Here is a 17,867-nt window from a genome sequence, read left to right as displayed (position 1 = left end):
AGAGTCGCTCTCTGGCAGGGCAGGTGTCGTGTACGTCTTCAAATGTCCTGACGTTGACAGTCAATTCGAGAAAGGAATACAGATGTCACCATGGAATGGGACATTTTCGCGTCTTAAGTATCCATCCAGCCATTATCTATGCTGCTTATCCTTTGAGGGTAGCAGAGCAGCTGGAGCTCATCCCAGCAGCGATTCAGCGAGAGACGAAACAACCTGAACGGGTGGCCACTCCATCACAGGTCTGACGGGGCTCCTCTGAAGTCATCTTGGTCACAGTTCCATGTCCATACAGTTGTTTTTTTACAATCCCACAAACTTGAATTGCAAAGTCCATTGGAAAAAATGTATGAGCGGTTCCATGTAAGTTCACAGCGCTGGCCACTAGTTCCATGAGATGTGAATAACCAACTCTCCAGTTTTTCTTTCAGTTTGTAATCACTCAAAACATTATAATTGAAATAAAACAAAAAATGAAAGTAATAAATGTTACGAAACAAAAAGATGAATGAGAACAATGATGTATTTAACAAATGAATTCGTTTGAAATTGGCTTTAACCACTGTAAGAGGAACAGATTTTTTTCTATGGTTTCAATTCCACTTCAGCAGTGTGACTGTTCTGTGGTTATAGCCAACTTCTAATGCCAGAGACCAGGTCCCTGCAGTGAGGAAGTGAATGTGAGCTTACCCTGTGTGGGCGGGGCCGGCACTCTCTGAGGTAGGTGTGTTTTCAGCTTCATCTGGGGGTGTGACTGGGTTCGAGTCCAGACTGGGGTGAGCAGCAGGGGTGCCACTGTGGATTTCTGCTTGGGCTGGGATATCTGTGGAAACTTGGCCCTGTGCTGGAACAGGTTCTGGAGTGGAGGTCTCCTGGTCATGGGCGTCAGTTTTCAGGTTCAAATCACTCTGGGGGTCTGGCTCAGCAGCAACAGGGACAGTGTCAGACTCTGGGTCTGGCTTTGCCTCCTCCACCTCAGCTTCCTGAGGATTCACAGTCTGGAGAGAGAAAACAGAAAAATATTCACATATCATCGACACCTCAGAGGTTCCAAAACTTTTCAGCCTCTGATGACCAAAGTAACATTGTGACCCCCATTTTCGCTGGAGTGGGTTGAAGCACTAATTATATTTATTTGGGCTAATTTGCAAAAAATAAAAGCTCAAACTTTCACGTGTCTAAGCGTTTCCTGTGATGCTGTAAATAGTCCTGCTGCAAATGATGCTGAGGCAAATCTTATATATATGCAAAGAAAACAGGATGAGGACAAGTCTATTTTTAATCATTAGTAATAATAATGGATTAAATATGCTAACTCTAATTTCTTTCATTGTTTTTAGATTTCTGGGAAACATCTTGCGACCACCCGGTAGGTCCCGACCCATAGTTCGGGATTCTCTATCAATACTTTTCTCTTTCATCGCAACCTTTCTCGGTTCTTTATATATTTTAATTCTGTCATTATTATTTATAATAATGGACATACATATTGTGTTACCTGTTCATGATGTTTGTTGTTTTGTGTTGCGAGCTGCTCTAGTGCTGCTCTCTCAGTCTCTAGTCCTATATCGTATGATGTGTGTGTCGTCCATTCTTCCGCCACCTAGGGAAAAATGAGAAATTAAAATAAATATACATAAAATCCTCCACAGTCTTCAATAGGAACTTTCATTTGTCTGAACCATTGCACCGCAACAATTCAATCTGTTAGCAATCGATTTTAAATGGATTGTGTTCAAATTAACAAATGTACGTTTTTGTGTCTGAAATTTTCTGATGTAAAAGGTCATTGCATCTCAGGCTTTGAAAAAACCTTTTGTTGACAGACAAAGCCAGTGTTATAAGGCCAGTGACAGACTGCCAGGCCTGTTCAACTGCCCTGGCATGCCTGTTTGTTGGTGGCCCACAAACAATGATTCCCCTTCTTCTGTCCCCACACAGCCAAACTAAAACAACACACACTTCCCTAAATAATTATTCATTCTGACCCTAATGCACACATAAAACCACTCACTGATTCTCACACAGCAACACACACAACTCTGAGGGTCAATTCATCAAAGCAGAGGAACCTTCCTGAGCCAACGTCAGCCTTCCACTGGCAAACTACAGCTCCACTCTAAATGGAGGGAATGACATCCACTGGCAGACTTCAAATGGATTAGGGAGAGTTCAGACTTCACTATTGTAGCCCCGATCTTCCACTCATCTACGGTGACTGGAGATCGCCACGATAAACATCAGATCAGGGGCAAATTAGCATTTGCTAAGTGCCAGCACTCAATCACTATTTGTAAACTTTTCAAAGTTGATATTAGACTTACTGGTGCATCGCAGAAGCCTGAAAAATATCTAACAGACTAAATAGCACAACAACAAAAAAATCTGGCAGTTAAAATGCAGTACTGTGAAAAATGTTGTGACGGGCAATGAGTGCGCCGACAAGCCATTAGCCAATGAGAGCACAAGACACAGGGAAATGGGAAACCTGGGGGAATGCATCCCTCAGAAAGTATATGAAAGCACGCACCTATATACCCCCTAGACCAGAAGACAAGAAATGTCTGCACACCAGTTGATGCTGCCAAAAAGTTACTGTGAGGAAATTATAAGTTTGTTGGAGCAACAACTGGTGTGCAGACATTTCTTGCCTTCGGGGAATTTATTCCCTGCCATTCTCTCTCCCATTTTCCTTTTCTTCCTTGATTTTGTGGATGTTTTTGTGACAAAATGTCGTTTGGAAGAGCAGACAGTTTTGTTGGAGAGTTTTCCCTGTGAAAGATAATAATCGAGATTCCCAGTAACAAGCAAACACATGCAGTATAATCGGTACAGTAATCTGACAACTTTGAAAGTCATGTAGTGTGAACATGACATACGTCACCAGCATGATTCATCCACTAAGGCTGCAGTAATAAAGTCTGAGAATTGGAAGAGCTGTGTCTGAACTCTAACCCCACAGGGTTGTTCTCTACCTGTATCACCTCCGTTTCTATGATTTATTAGACCAGTGTTCCTGACAACATGTACAGTAACTAGGCTGCTTTCTAAGAAACCATCTCACTGGAAGTGGCCCTTATCTTCATGTACTGAACTCCCTTTTCTAGCAGACCCTCATTTCGACAGGTTTGACAATCCTATGTAAACCACACTCAGTCCACAAATGTGGACTAATCTAATGTTTGCCAACCACCAGTAAACCTCAAAAGCAGACAAAGGATGTTACATTGTGGAAGTTGGTGTAATTTCAATTGAAAAAGTTTCATGGCTGACAGAACGCAACTTCTTTGCTTTATTTTAAATAAATTTACTTTTAAAGTCTTGGATTGGAAGGCATCTTGTTCATACTTTTCCTCATGTTTTCTGTAGTGGGCCCTGTCATATACCCACCGACACCAGTGGTTTCTTTTGGACGGGTTTTGTGGAGTCGTACCTGACTTTGTTCAGTGGAAATGCATGGAAGAGCCAAACCCCAAGTCAGTGGCAGATTGTTAAAAGTGAGTGTTCCTGACCCAGTTCCTTCCATAAGTTAATATTACACAAAAGTTGTCAGTTGAAAAGTAAAAGAGATAAGGTGAGGCAATCGAAAAATGTTCACTTGTCTTGGTGGAATTATGCAATACCCTCACCCCCCCCATCTCACACATAGTGGCCTCCAGAATCATGGATCATTCACACCAAGTCTCTATAACTGCCCCTCCTCCTTCCAGGGCTCCTACATGTCACCAGGGGTTAGTGGGTCATTTAAGTGCATGACCCGAATCCCTCCGCTCTACGGGTACTCTGCTAACTTATACATTTCATGGTGAGCAGTGGGTCTAATAATACTGCACAACATTGAACAGCTGGCCAAAAAGATGAACCAGCAATTCTAACCACCCTAAAGTAGTTCCATTGTTCTTAATAAGAAGATTGTTTCGAGCTGCAGTGGTTAAAATGGTTGGAAATTGAGAAATCAGATTTTTATTTGAGACAATTTTTTTTTAAACAATGTGTATTTAAGCTGTTTTGCACAAACCTTGTGTTGCCTGGAGTCCTGCTCCTGCTTGTGGCCATCAGGGTTTTTGTCCCTGGCCGACTGACCTGGGCCAGACAAGCTCTGCTCTGAGCAAAACACATGTTGACTGGGGTACCTGAAACACAGAAAGAGGAAAACGTGTCAGTCACTTTGTCCCCATTTCAACATCATGTTGAGGTTATAAAACAGATGAAGATAATGATGCACGGACAAGCACTTGTTGGGCGTAGCCAATAAAAGCCCTCAAGTAAAGGAGAGTGAAGGATAATATAATAATGGTTACATAAGCAGTTAAAGAAAATGTATACTTTTTTTTGTATTCTTCTAAGTCACTCAAGACAAACTTCATTCACTGAATCAGTCTGTTCTATCCATTCATCCATGTTTCTCTCCTTTGTTCTATTATGGTAATGCGCTGACTCTTGAGCTTCACTTAAGCCTAATTTTAGGTGATAGTTTGATTTCAGTCTCTCTATATTTTGCATACTCAGTGCCTGTTTCCCTGTTCCCCACTGCTTTCTATTGGGTATGCCACAGAATTGCACCAAAATATAGCTGCTTTTTACCTGCAGTGAGCTCAAGGCAAACTGGGCCTGGAGCATTAACATGAGGACTGCTGCTTCTGTATTCACGTTAATAATGACCATACCATCCTTGAAAATAAAAATAAAAACCTAATATATAAATGTCAGAGCTCTGCAATACTAGAGACTGAATAATGGATTACAGGAAATGTTAAAATAGAGATGAATGGATAAAAACCATCAAGTGAAATAACACAGACAAGGTAAGAGAATGATAAGAAATCAGGACAGACAAAGATAGGTGTACAGGAGAGAAACAGCATGTTCTCAGTTGGTTTCTTTATCAGCAGGGGTGGAAATGGAGTGAAGAATTACTCAAGTACAGAGCAAAGCTCAACTGAAAACATTTGTCTAAACATGTTCCCTTTACTATGATGCTGACTCAACCCCCAATACATGAGGGCTTCTCTGAGCTATGAGTCTGCTTTTAAGCCATTAGCAAAACAAAGCCTTAGGGCGAAACGAGATTTTAATCTTTCCTCTCAATAGACAGTTTCCTGCACAATCTTCTCATGATTCAAAGGTTGAGTTAAACTTAGTCCTCTTCACAAACTGACCCTCGGTTTGGAAAGGCCAAAACTGGACATTCACACAGATTCAATTACTAAATCAGTGTAGCTCAAAGACCCAGGCAACCGCTTTGTGCAGCTTCTGGTAAAGAGAACCCCGGGCACGAACACATGTGTTGTTCAACCTGAGGGCCTGTACACATTATGGAAATAAAAAATGCAAAGCTGCACGGAGCGCTTGACAATGCCTTGCATCACTGACTGTAATGTCAAAAGACACAAAGACAGAGCTCGGAAAGAAACACCATGTGATTCTGTAACTGGAGCTTCCCCCCCGAGCACTCCAATATCAATGACAGGGGAGAGCGGGACACATGGACAGTCGCGTTAGCACCCTGTCAGCCCTGCAACCATCTGTGAAAGCCAGTGTCCTGTCACTCAGAACGCCTCCCCATCAGGACACTGTTTATTCACATCTGAGGTGATGGAAAGATGACAATAACATCCTGTTGAGTAACAGGAACTGTTGAACAGTCTGTTCCATTGGATTTATGGATATTGGAACTACTTCAATATGCCATTTACCAAATTCATCAGAAATTTACTTAATACAACATGTCTGTTGGCTGTGTTACAGTAGCAATGACAGAGGCTCTGTAGCCTTATTATTTCTGCTCGGGCAGGACTGATGGAGGACAGACACCATCATCTCTTGCCAATGGCCGACAGAAACACAAAACACAGCACCTTTGGTCAAGTGCTCGAATGATACAATAAAAATATTGCAAAAGCGTGGTTTATCTGCATTTTACAATGTCAATGATTTATTGTCTGAATATTGAACATAGGTGCCAAATTCATTATTTAATGTCTTTCACCAAGGCATGACATGTACTGTTGTTGTTGTTTTGGTTCCCCTGCTGAAAATGAAATGTCCTATACGTCCTAACATTTCACCTTAAGCCAGGGAGGGAAACCTAAGAGTCCGGGAGTGTACAGATACTAAGCTGTAAATATGAACCATGAGCATATATAGGTTCCTGGCTAAACTTAGATCCATAGCTTGAAACTATGTTGCGCTGCATTTCAAATGTCTCAGGTAACCTCTCCTCCCCTCAACCCCTCAAACATGTACACTGATGTACATGTTTTTCTGACGATGCTACAAAGTTATGCAAGAGTCTGCTGTAAAATTGCCACAGATATACAAGGACAACGTGACATCCCTGCAGGGCAAACACCCTCACCAATGCCTTCACTTAGCTTTTTCTTTTACCTCAAATTGAAACAAATAAAAAACCGCAAAGTGAAAATGTTTTATAATATATTGAATTAATCATTTGTACCGTGGGCCATGAGGACCTGAGTAAACAAGAGAAAGTGTCATTAAATGAAGTTTGTTCAGTCAAGCCAGTTGCACTCACCTCAACAGACAAACAAGAGATAACACACGCAAAAGGTTATTATCATATATTATTAGAATCCGTTTACAATAATGTGGAATAACTCAAAGTAGAAACCATTTAAAAAAGGGTACTTGGAGAGCGCATTCCTCCACCAAAGTTGATGCCCTATGTCCTTAAAAGAAATCAGTGAAGATGACAACATAACCTTGGTTGAGGTCAAACAAAAATACTAATTCCTTGACACAACACCTCTCAGATTTCTCACAACATAATATATGTTACAGCACTTAATCTCTGTCTAGTATTTGAAAGCATTGAGTTACCTAACATCTATGCATAACCTAGTACACTGTATATCCACCAGCATGAGAAGATACAATAAACGAAAAACAAGAAAACAAAGTCAATGCTCAAAAAGGAGAGTTATGAGAGGATGATGTGATGGAGATGTGCCTGTCAGAATACAATAATTATACAGAAAAACATTTTATTGTATCCCAAATAAGTAACTTGTAATAATTAGCAAAACATTTTAAGTTTCAGGATTTTCCCACAGAAGATCCTATATGCTAGAATTTATCCTTCTTTGGTCAAAGGAACTTTGCGGTTGTAAAGAGAGCAGTATTTGTATGGACCTTGAATTTCGGTTAAATATTTGCATGTTGAGAGACTCACTTTCTGGCATCTTTGCACAGAATACCACAAAGCCATAAAATTGCTCAACAGATTTTTCGAAGGTCTCACATGGTCTGAATGCTTTGCTAAGTTGCAATGCGCTTATTTTAAATCAAGGTCTCCAAAGTTCTAACATTTTCTGAGAAACTTTCCACCCTCTAGTTTCACAGTCGACTTTCACATAAGGACATGTTTTCCTTTTACTGCCATTTAACTACACAACAAATTCAATACATTCTTAAAGACCCAAATAGTAAAAGAACATACCACAAAAGAAGCAACGTCCATGCTTTGATTAAGCTTTGGGAACTTTGTTGCACTCACTCCCCATGTTAGTCTCCCTCTAAGCTGACTGTCAAATAAATGCAAAATGTCTAAAACCTAACCTTTAAAAATGTGCATGAAGATCAAAAAGTCATAACTTACATAGAGGAATGTTTAATCAAATAATCTGTTTAAACCCTCAAACTTTAAATATAATTTGCGGTTCAGAAACCAAGACCGAAACCGTGATAAAGATCTGGCATTATAGGACGTAAAACAGCGATACCCCAAACCACTACCACCACTGCAGGTGCAGCCTGATGAGTTCTCATTATTTACTTAGGTAAGAAAACTTGTTTTTCATTTCATAATTAAGGCTTAAAAACACATCAATAGCATAATATAGTTATTATTTATATTTTTTTAAAAGGTCAAGCTGTACATTTTGTAAATATTTCACATTATACCTATTTTGTTGTTTGTCCCGTGACAATTTTGAACCAACCATGGTTGAGAGATCATGCCTGTAGTAAAAAGTTAGGCTAGTTTTATTAGCTCAAGATGGATAATAAGCCTGAGATTGTAGCCCCCGGCACATCAACTCACCCCACCCCAGGAACAAATCATAGCTCAAAGATCAAAGTCTGAACGTACACACGGATTTGGAGAATCCCCAATGTAACCTTTTAATCACTCTGATAAGAGAACGCTTGTGTAAACACATACAGGTGACTAATGCATAACAAAACACAGTACACCTTTAAGTGAACACGTCACAGAGTTAACAACCCTGTATAAACGTCCGTGATGGCTCATGCAAAATCTTGGTAAAACAGCCAAGTCACAGATCGCTATTGAAATAATATTCAAATGCAGAGATTAAATTGTGTGGAGCAAATCAAGACCACAAATGATTTTTTACATAATGAGCCACTTGTTAATTGTTAATTGAATGATCACCCCCTCCGCTGCACTGCTTCATCTAAATGAATGAACTGAAAGAACCGAGTGTTGACATTCCTCCTCGGATGAGGGGGGGGGGGGAGGTGAAGGAGCTGCTTTTCAGGATCTGCGATGTGACCTACTTTTGAATTTGAATGGTTATGAAACAATAAGAGGGGAGAACATATGACCCACATATGGAGAGAAATGCACAGAGCACAAAGGGAATGGATGTTTAAGTGTGCCATGTACTGTACGTTAGTGGGTCAAAGCTAAGCTAAGGAAGGAAGAGCTTGTGAAGAGATTAATGAGTCAGCAGCCGGCAGGTGCATTCTTCCTCATTGTCTCCTTATCACTGTTTCCTGTCCGACTTCAGAGGCACCCGTCTCTCTTTCCTATAGGTTCCCCTCTGACGTCTAAAACACAGTTAAATAACAAGAATGGCCCTCAGCAAAGTATACCTCCACCACAATCATGCACAAGATAGTCTGCTTCTTATAGTAGAAATATAAAAGAAAAAGGGAGTGGACTGATAACCTTAATGTCAAAATAATGTTAATCTGTGAAACATAGTTATAGAAAGTGAAAAGAAAATCCTGGATTAACCCCTTAAGATGCATTCACACAAAATGCCAAATACCTCCACCAAGGCCCATCAGTCCCCTTAAAGTCAATCAATTCCCAACCAAATTGCATACACTTATAAATATCAGTGCCCACATATTTCATTAAGATACACAAACTATTCCCTGAGAAATTGGTGAACATTTCAACAACCAAATACGCCCTAAATTAAAGAAAGTAAAAAAGAAAATCCTTTGCCTGCATTCACCTCAAAATTTGACGGCTTCTTCCCTGACCCATACTGCATCCCTCACCGAGTTATGTTGTAATCTGCTCAGTATATTTCTGTGTAATGCTGCTAACTTACAGACAAACCTCCTTGGCCGATGTAACACACCAACATACAGACACGGGTGAAAACATAACCTCCTTTGAAGAGGTAATGGGCTGGAGTAGACATTATCAGCTTTAGACAGATGCACCCAGACATACTGACTACATCTCCTGATACTCTGTCTGTGCTGGTTCCGAGCAGCCAAATCCCCTGATATTTCCTGTTGGCTTTAGGACCATTCACTCAGGCCATAACTGGATCAAATCAACTGTACTGGACCGTACCATCCGACTGGGTCAACAAAAACAGGCCGAGTCAGAAATGCTCACAAGCTACATGGCATGGAAACTGAGCTCTGATCTCTTCTCAGGCAGGATGTTTACCTGGTCTCAGAGTTTGATTTCCATACATCAGTTTGAATTTTTGCTTGCCTTTGTCCATCTGCTCTCTCATACACATTATTACTTATCATTTAGCTGATGCTTTTATCCAAAGCGACTTACAATAATACACCCATCTTGGTCATGGCATGACAGTGCAACACACATACTATAAACAAGCTGAGCCAGGACAGATTAGTGGCTGCCTGTCCAACCCCTGGCCTAAATCTCAGAGCTGCTTGTTGCTCTTCATTACATAGACTCTCTCTGTCACACACACACACACGCGCTGACTTTAACTAACCAACAGCACATGATGGACACTAAGTCTTTACTTCGATAATTGTCTTAAATAAGGAAACTTGAACTGCGTCACTGTGTCAACTGTGACGCCAAAACAAAGAGGAGATGGATAAATAAGAGATGTGTCACAACCAACCGTGCAAACAAAGTGCTTAACAACATGCAAAAGGCACTAGACTAGATGTTAAGGCGATTGTGAATTTAACAGGAAAGTGAATTGTGCATCTGTCTGATCTTCCCTGAAGCAAAGTCTTGTGATATTTTTCAGAGACGTTCAGAGTATTCTTGATATATGGCATGTGGTGCTGGGACTGGATCTGGGTAAATGATGCAAGAAGGCTATGGAGACATGTAATTATGTAGTGACTAGGTTTGGGCAATAAAACTGTTTAGTTTAAAAGTTTAATTTTTTTCTCCTTAGTGAAGGTTGTGGTTTAAACTCTTCTTTATGAGCAGAGAGATAGTCATTAAACTTTATAAAAAAATAATAATGTTATTTTTCATGTTAATTATTGACTGATATATCTTGATATACATTTTTGGCCCAATCGTCCACAGCCTAATCATATGATTATAGAGAGTGAGCGAACGTACGAACGCACGTTTTTCCTCACAGAGCTACATCTCTGAGAAGAAATCCTTCATGCAGGCAGACGACCTATATATAACTAACACACCCTGCTTTACACCCAGGAAGAAAAACAATCTCGAAGAGGAACGTATAGAGAAAGAGCAGTGAGTATGGAGAGAGAGATAGGGAGAGAGAGATAGAGAAAGAGAAAACAGGATCCACGTGGGCAGAGGTGGATTGTGGGGCAGGGGATGTACCAGGGCTTGCCAGTAAAAGTAGGACAGCGCATCTGCCAGGCAGAGAAAAACATGTCGTCACTGGTTGGACGAGAAGGAGGAGGGGGAAGCAGAGCCTAAAAATCCAGCCTTAGAGGACTGACTGTATTTATATGTTGAAGTTTGCATGTGCGTCCTAATTTTCCTCCACATTAAAGCATAGAATAATGTCAGGCAGCAGTTTGTTCTAAAGCCTGCTGATCCTCCATAATCCTCTTCACTGGTGCATCCTCAGTGTAGCCAGGACACCGTGGCTGAACTGGTGAATAGGTCTAACACACACACACACACACACACACACACACACACAGCACCAGGCCCTATTTGTTACCACGTCACTGAGGTTATAACTGCCTTACGAAGACAGGCAACCGAAGTCCTTATTAGTGACTGAAACAGAAACAACGTCCTCTTTTCCCCTCTACATCCTCTCCTGAATTCTTGCACACACAGAATCTGTGGGTCTGTGCTTTCCCTGAACTCCTCCTCCTATGTAAACCCACAAACTCAGCTTGGGGCCTGACAAGATTTAGTTTGGAACAAGAAACCCTCTGACTTCTGAAATTTAATTTGTTCTGATCCACACTGTTAAATTCAAAACACAGATTAAGGAATGAACCGCCAGTGCCAGATGTCCTACAGACCCCTGTAAATTTGAATCATGCCAGCCAACGATTATTAGAAATTAAGTTGTCAGTGCATCTTTATATAAACGAGGTTATGATTACTGTGCCAATGTATCTTTACTCAAAATGCTTAAAATTCTAAGCAGCACAGAAATTGAGTTTAAACCTTGGTCCTGAAAACACATTTCTTTATTCGCTACTCTTCTTCTCATGGAGTGACATAAGGCCTATAAGATGGAGTTGGAGTAGCAGCAGGCTAATTTCTCTTAGTGCTTATATGCTGTGTGCTGACTTGCTGTATAGAGGAATAAAGATATACACCATAAACTGCCTCCCAGCAGAAACATTAAGGACCTTGCTTCCTCCTGGTAACAGGATCTGGGTCTCAACTTATCGAACTTCTCAGAGAAGGAAATCAGTTCTGACCGAACCAAACATCTGCATCAGAAAAGATTTGGAGTTGCGAGTATTTATTTATTTTTAATCCCTTTTATACAACTTAAGAAAGATGTGGAACTTGTTAATAGTTCCCAGCAGGACAATAACTTGGCAAACTTGAGGAGATGTGGAGTTGTTAGAACAATGTGTGTTAAATCAAATGTTTAACAACATTTAAACTTCTTCCAATTAATTCCAGGATGTAATTTCTTTATTTAAAATACCGACACCTCAGTGTTTTGCTTTCAGTGAGGGTTTCTGCAAGACAAGAAAAACAAGAACAACTTTTAACACATAATCAGTTAGTGATGAATTTTGTTAATAGTCAGGCAGCACAGGAAGGTTAATCACTAAAACCAGCAGACTATAAAATGATCTGCACTTAGATGTCTTTGGAGGGAAATAAATATAAGTAGTCAAATCAAAAAGTTTCAAGTTGCAGGTATTGGTAAAATTTGCTATGAACTCTTGCTATGGATTAGATTCCATAATTAATCCTCATTGCCATGACTTGCTATGTTAATTTCAAACAGGGAGCTGAAATAACTGCAGGTAACCGAGTAAAAACTTCATATATGACAAAATTGTATGATGTTTTATCATCTTGAAGCCCTGTTCAGGAAACAAAGTGCCTACACACTCATGCCATAATTATGTCCAGGTAGAACTTGATTGGTGGAGTATTATTCTTGTGAAAATGTTGTCGTAATAAAAACACACTTACTCATGCAGAGTAATTCCCGGCAGAATGACACCACTTCCTCCGGTGTCTCATCAGAGCCAGATGATCATAATCTTAAAGTCAATCCATACAATGGAAGTATACTCTGACAATCCACACTAGTTTAAGTTAGTTGTGAACCTTGTTTGTCTTTCTGATCGACCTCTTTGACGCACATAAGTACTTCAATGTACACAGGAGCCTTTGCAGTGTGGATGAACAGACACACCTCTATTTGGAAATAAGCTTGTGGTGCCAAGTAGGCCAAGTCATCAGGTGGGAGAGCGACTGCTGATCCTGTAAGATAATATTCACCTAACAAGTCCCGGGTACTGAGTGACGTAGATCATTTTCATATAGAACCAAAACCTAGCAGCTATACAGAGCTAAATATTGGCCCTCTGAAATTATAAAAGTAACAATTCAGATGAACTGCTAATGAAACCACAATTGCACAACAATGGTACAGACTAGTCATATTCATAGTGTTAAAGTGGAAGTGGAACCTGACTTGAATAGATCGTCTGAGCACAACAACAACAAAAATCAACTATCGTGTAAATGCATAGACAGCAGCAGTCTCCTCCTTGTTGTGTTTTGTGCTGCATCTTACAACTGTGTTCATCATTAATGAAGTGATTTATTATTCCCTTGATTAATGGTTTGGCCTATTAAAACAGTTCAAATAGCAAGAACATTATTCTCAGTGAGGATTAAAATTTAAAAAAAGGTCAAGGTTCTACTTCACATTTATTTAAGTTCCTGGCTAGTAGCTACAAAATCCATTTATGATATAATCTGGGTTGACAATGGAAACCATACCAACAGTCGGACTTAACATCCGTTTCTACTGTATTCAGAACCATATCATGTATCAGTCTGTTAAATGCCTGAATAACATCGCATTCATCAGCAGTGAAATTAATTAAAACCAAGTCAAATACTATGATAAAACTCTGAGGGCCTCGGTTTGGTGGCAACAGCAGAGCTGTGACAGTGTCGAGCATCGCAGCAGTGCGAGTCAGACGGGGATCAAAGAGGTTTGGGAACGTAACATCAGGAACATTGACTCTGAACAAAAGGACTGAAGGACGCAGTCATGTGATATAATGTAATTTGATAGGAAAAGCCATTTTTCCAGTGTAGGTTGGCGTGGGTGTGGACTCAACAATGCATGTGCACTCTTCATCAGTATGCATGCATCAGCAAGCACAGTGGGAGCACAGAAACTCATCAAACATTCACCCCGGTACACAGTGTCCTAACGTGCAGCGTGATGAAACACTGTAATGTCCCATAGGCACTACAATGTAAACATTGCACAACTTCCTAAAAAATAAACATAAAAATGACATGAATACTGTGGAGTGTTTCACACAGCAAAACTGAAACAATGAGCCCATATTTTTTCCAATGTGTAGTACATATTTAATTTTTTCAGCATGTGATATACATTAATGGGATCTTACACTTAGCAGGCAGGTTTTGGAAAGTAGATTTTAAGGCACTGGTATTATGGTGGGTACTTGAGAGCTGGTGGGTATGTCTATATGTGCCGGCTTTAGGAAAACATGCCCTAATTAGCTTTAGTACATAATGTTCTGTAGTAGTACTGTGTATCAGATATGAACAGGACCTGCCCTCTGTACATTGCCCTCACCCACACACAGACTTACAAAGGCACATGTACACAAAGACAGTTACACACTTGCTGCATACAAGACTAAGACGTGAACAAAGAAAAAGAGAAATAGACCAACACACACTCACTCACACACACACACTAAAGAAGATTGAGAAGCACTCAGTTGCTCTTAAAGGTAAACAAAAAGAGCAGCGAGCAAGAAGGGGGAGGGGAGGAAAAGAAAACCAGAGCATTCTCAGGAGGAGAAAAATAGTCCCTGTCTCTAGCAGGGCAGTAAAAAGCAAATGGTTTTAGTGCAGTCAACTATCCACAAGTAATTTAAACACACGACTGCGCTAAGATGCATGAAAAGTGAAACAACTTAAGACTGAAAATCGTGTACAATATTTACCATACAAATACAAAAAGTGCAACAAAACAAATTCTAACTGAAAGATCATTAATCAAACAGTTAATCAATTAAACGTCTCCTCTTTGCCATACCCAAACAACATTAGTATTCTGAAGCAGGTCTCCACCTTTAAGACCCAACAGTCTCCACCCTCAGAGTGCTATTCACTAGCACGGTAAACAGAGGCATTTGCTCTGTAACCACTGAAAGAGCCTCAGGCCATTGGCCCTCATTCCACTCACAGCAGGTCTAACTTTTCCTAAAAGACTATGTGAACAACAAGAACCAGCAAAGACGTTCCTGCTTCCAGGAAATAAAGAGAAAGTACTATCGTGATTTTCTTTGAAAAGTTGGACTTTTATAGACTACACCTCAGCCACCCAAAACATTTGGTCTTGCTCCTTTGATGACAAGCCTAGAAGTTAAAGTCACAAAACAAATGTTGTGGAGTTCAAATAATATGAACAAATACAGCTGCAGGGTCCTGGCTACCGTCACAAACAGAATCTTGTTCGGTGGGAATCTCATCTGGATTTGAGACTGCTTAGATCAATGAGCCATACCACTGAGCACATGCTTTAGATACCGCTGCAGATTTCACCTCATTTCGCCTCACATTAGATCTACCCCAGGCTCACTTAGACTACTTCACATAGCTCAGGTTATAAAAAAGACACAAGCGTAAAGCATCAACATACAGAGTCGTGCAGCTGGGAAGCAGAAAGGCCAGCAGGCAAAAGAGCTCAGAGTGCTCATCAGTTTCCATGGCCAGTGGGCAGGAACAATAGTGTGCTCTGGAGTGCCAGTCCAACTCTGTCCCCTCACATTAAACTAGGGCCGTCAGCCTTCAGTACTAAACTGTGGCATGCTACAACAACAACAGAAAGATGGACTCTCAGTTACTGAGACTCTGTTCTCTCAGCCAACAGTCAAGGAAGTAAAAAGGTTTCTTTCCAAAATGTAGGTCATGCATTTCAAAAGTTATAAAACATCCAATGACAGCTGCTCAGACTCAGTCAAAGTATTTCATTAAAACCCATATGTACATTGAACATGTACAGACAGCCAAAAACTGATGTATGCAGTTATTTTTTTTTATCATTATTTTGGATTTAACAAAGGATAGTTAGAGGTTTTTAATGAATCTGTTGGCACCAGAAGCTCAAGTTTATACAGTACATTTGTCTAGCTTACAGAGGAAAACACACTTTTCTTTTACTAACACTAATTACTAACAATAATTGACATTCATTGAAAAGTATAGTGGTTAGCTTGCGGCCATTGATTATTCTAATTAATCATTCTTAACTATAGCTTTGCATCAAGATGGATCCTCCAAATGTTCCATCTGTCCTTGCATATTCCTTTACAATGAGTGTTTGCTGTAACATTACAGTGAAATGCTGACATGAAGTTGCAGAACTGGTTCAGGACTTCAACGAATGATAATCCTGAATCATTTATCAAATCTGTGTTGACATCAATCCTGTGCTTGTCGTTACAATTGTGCTGTTATAAGGTAAATGTTAAATTTCTCATTTATGTGCTTAATTCACACATGTGATTTGACCTGGATATAAATCCATCTCTGGAAGAAACTATATAGGGTTACTTTCAGCTGCTACAGTCATATTTTCAGGTGTATATAGAGGAAAAACTGAACCAAGAACAAGAAGCCTGAGATTGATTTGCCCATTGATTTTTGACATACAAGTCAATTGTTATCTTTGCTCTGACGGATAACCCTCTGTTTTGCTTTAGAAACATACAGTATAAGATGCCGTTCTTTGTATGTTAATCAATGTAAGTTAATCAAACAGAGCCCTTGTTTGACAAAGAGTACCTTAGATAGAAGAGGTACCTTAGCTCAGAAAGTTAGGCTAGTTAAGAAAGAATAAGAAAACAAGCAAGCTACATGGATATACTCCCAGCTCCTCACAATATATAGGGCTGGCCAATTAACCGAAAATGTATCGAAAACAACATTCATATCCTCATAACTACTTAATTTTGCTTGGTTAATACTTTTGCATTCACAAACTGCCGGGTTTCCACTATGTTCATTATGGGGGTCGATTATCTTCATTATAGAAATCAAGGTAAATGTTTGAAAAAAAACATGTTGATTTGAAGTCGTATCACCCAGCCCTAACAATATGTGCTATTTTAATTTACTCGATAATATGATCACTTTATACTGTGAGATAAAACAGTGCGTTTCTGGTATGCAGCACTTGGTCTTGTAAACAACTCAAAATGCTTTAAATGGCATGCAGATGGGGAAGACTGGAATTTAGCTGCCGACCTTCTGGTTGGCGGACGAATGCTCTACCCCCTTAACCACAGCCGCCCTGCTCCTTGAAAGGTGGTATAGCATCATACATGACTGGGTAATGTTGCTCAAGTCCTCTAGCCTACCCATAAGTCAACGTGAAGTCAGAATATGGCAACATCCTGTTACTATAAATAAAATTGGGTATATGTTAGGTACCAGAGAACTACATCCATACATTGTAATTCTTCCTTCACCCTTGCAATGAGTCACATTATTCACAAAGCCCAGGTTTCCAGCAGTACAATACCAGAACAACAAAGGGTCATCTAATGAATGCAGAGTTAAAGAGGAGAGATGAACGAAGCACATGTAGAGACACACATGCTGTAAATCACAGCAGCCACATGGTATTGCAGGGCCATAAAAGTTACAGCATGACTGCAGGATTAAATGAATAGCTGGGAGGTGATGAGCTTCAGGAAAAGGCTAAAGTAAGCAACATCAGCGTGACCAAAGGCAGGCTTTGTTACCTCCATTTCACCTTCATGTTCCGACACTACTCCCTTTCCAAGGCTGGAATAACCAAAAACACACAGAGCTGTCTTTGTTTCTTTGACATTTGCTCTCAGTGCCCAGTACAGATGCCAGTGAGTATCTACCAGTTGGAAACACAAGCAGTATGACAGGCTCCATGGCTACAAGTGCACATTGACTAGGAGGATCTACTTATGCAATAACTGCCTCAAAAAGGGAACTTTTACAATGTGGGCTGAACACACGAGAGAGTCCTCTAGCTATAATGTGACTTGCTTCTTTGTACACATTCACATGGATTGAAGCAAATTACTTGTACTCACTACTGCGTAGTGTGTACTACATGCAGCCTGTTCTTCTGTGCACAGAGAGGGAAAATAAAGAGACATGAAGGGCAAGTCAAAAACTTTCACAG

At 40.2% G+C, this 17,867-nt stretch overlaps 1 protein-coding gene across 1 annotated transcript in view; it reads right to left on the bottom strand.

Annotated features, from left to right (window-relative positions):
- Positions 1-17,867, bottom strand: part of suco (SUN domain containing ossification factor) — a 42,044-nt gene that overhangs the window by 19,746 nt on the left and 4,431 nt on the right. The window contains 3 exon segments of the mRNA XM_035177647.2: positions 688-995; positions 1,496-1,600; positions 4,016-4,130. Coding sequence (XP_035033538.2) covers positions 688-995; positions 1,496-1,600; positions 4,016-4,130 — 528 coding nt within the window.

Source organism: Hippoglossus stenolepis, chromosome 14, assembly GCF_022539355.2.
Source record: "Hippoglossus stenolepis isolate QCI-W04-F060 chromosome 14, HSTE1.2, whole genome shotgun sequence".
NCBI lineage: Eukaryota > Metazoa > Chordata > Actinopteri > Pleuronectiformes > Pleuronectidae > Hippoglossus > Hippoglossus stenolepis.
This window is presented reverse-complemented; position numbering and strand designations above follow the sequence as displayed.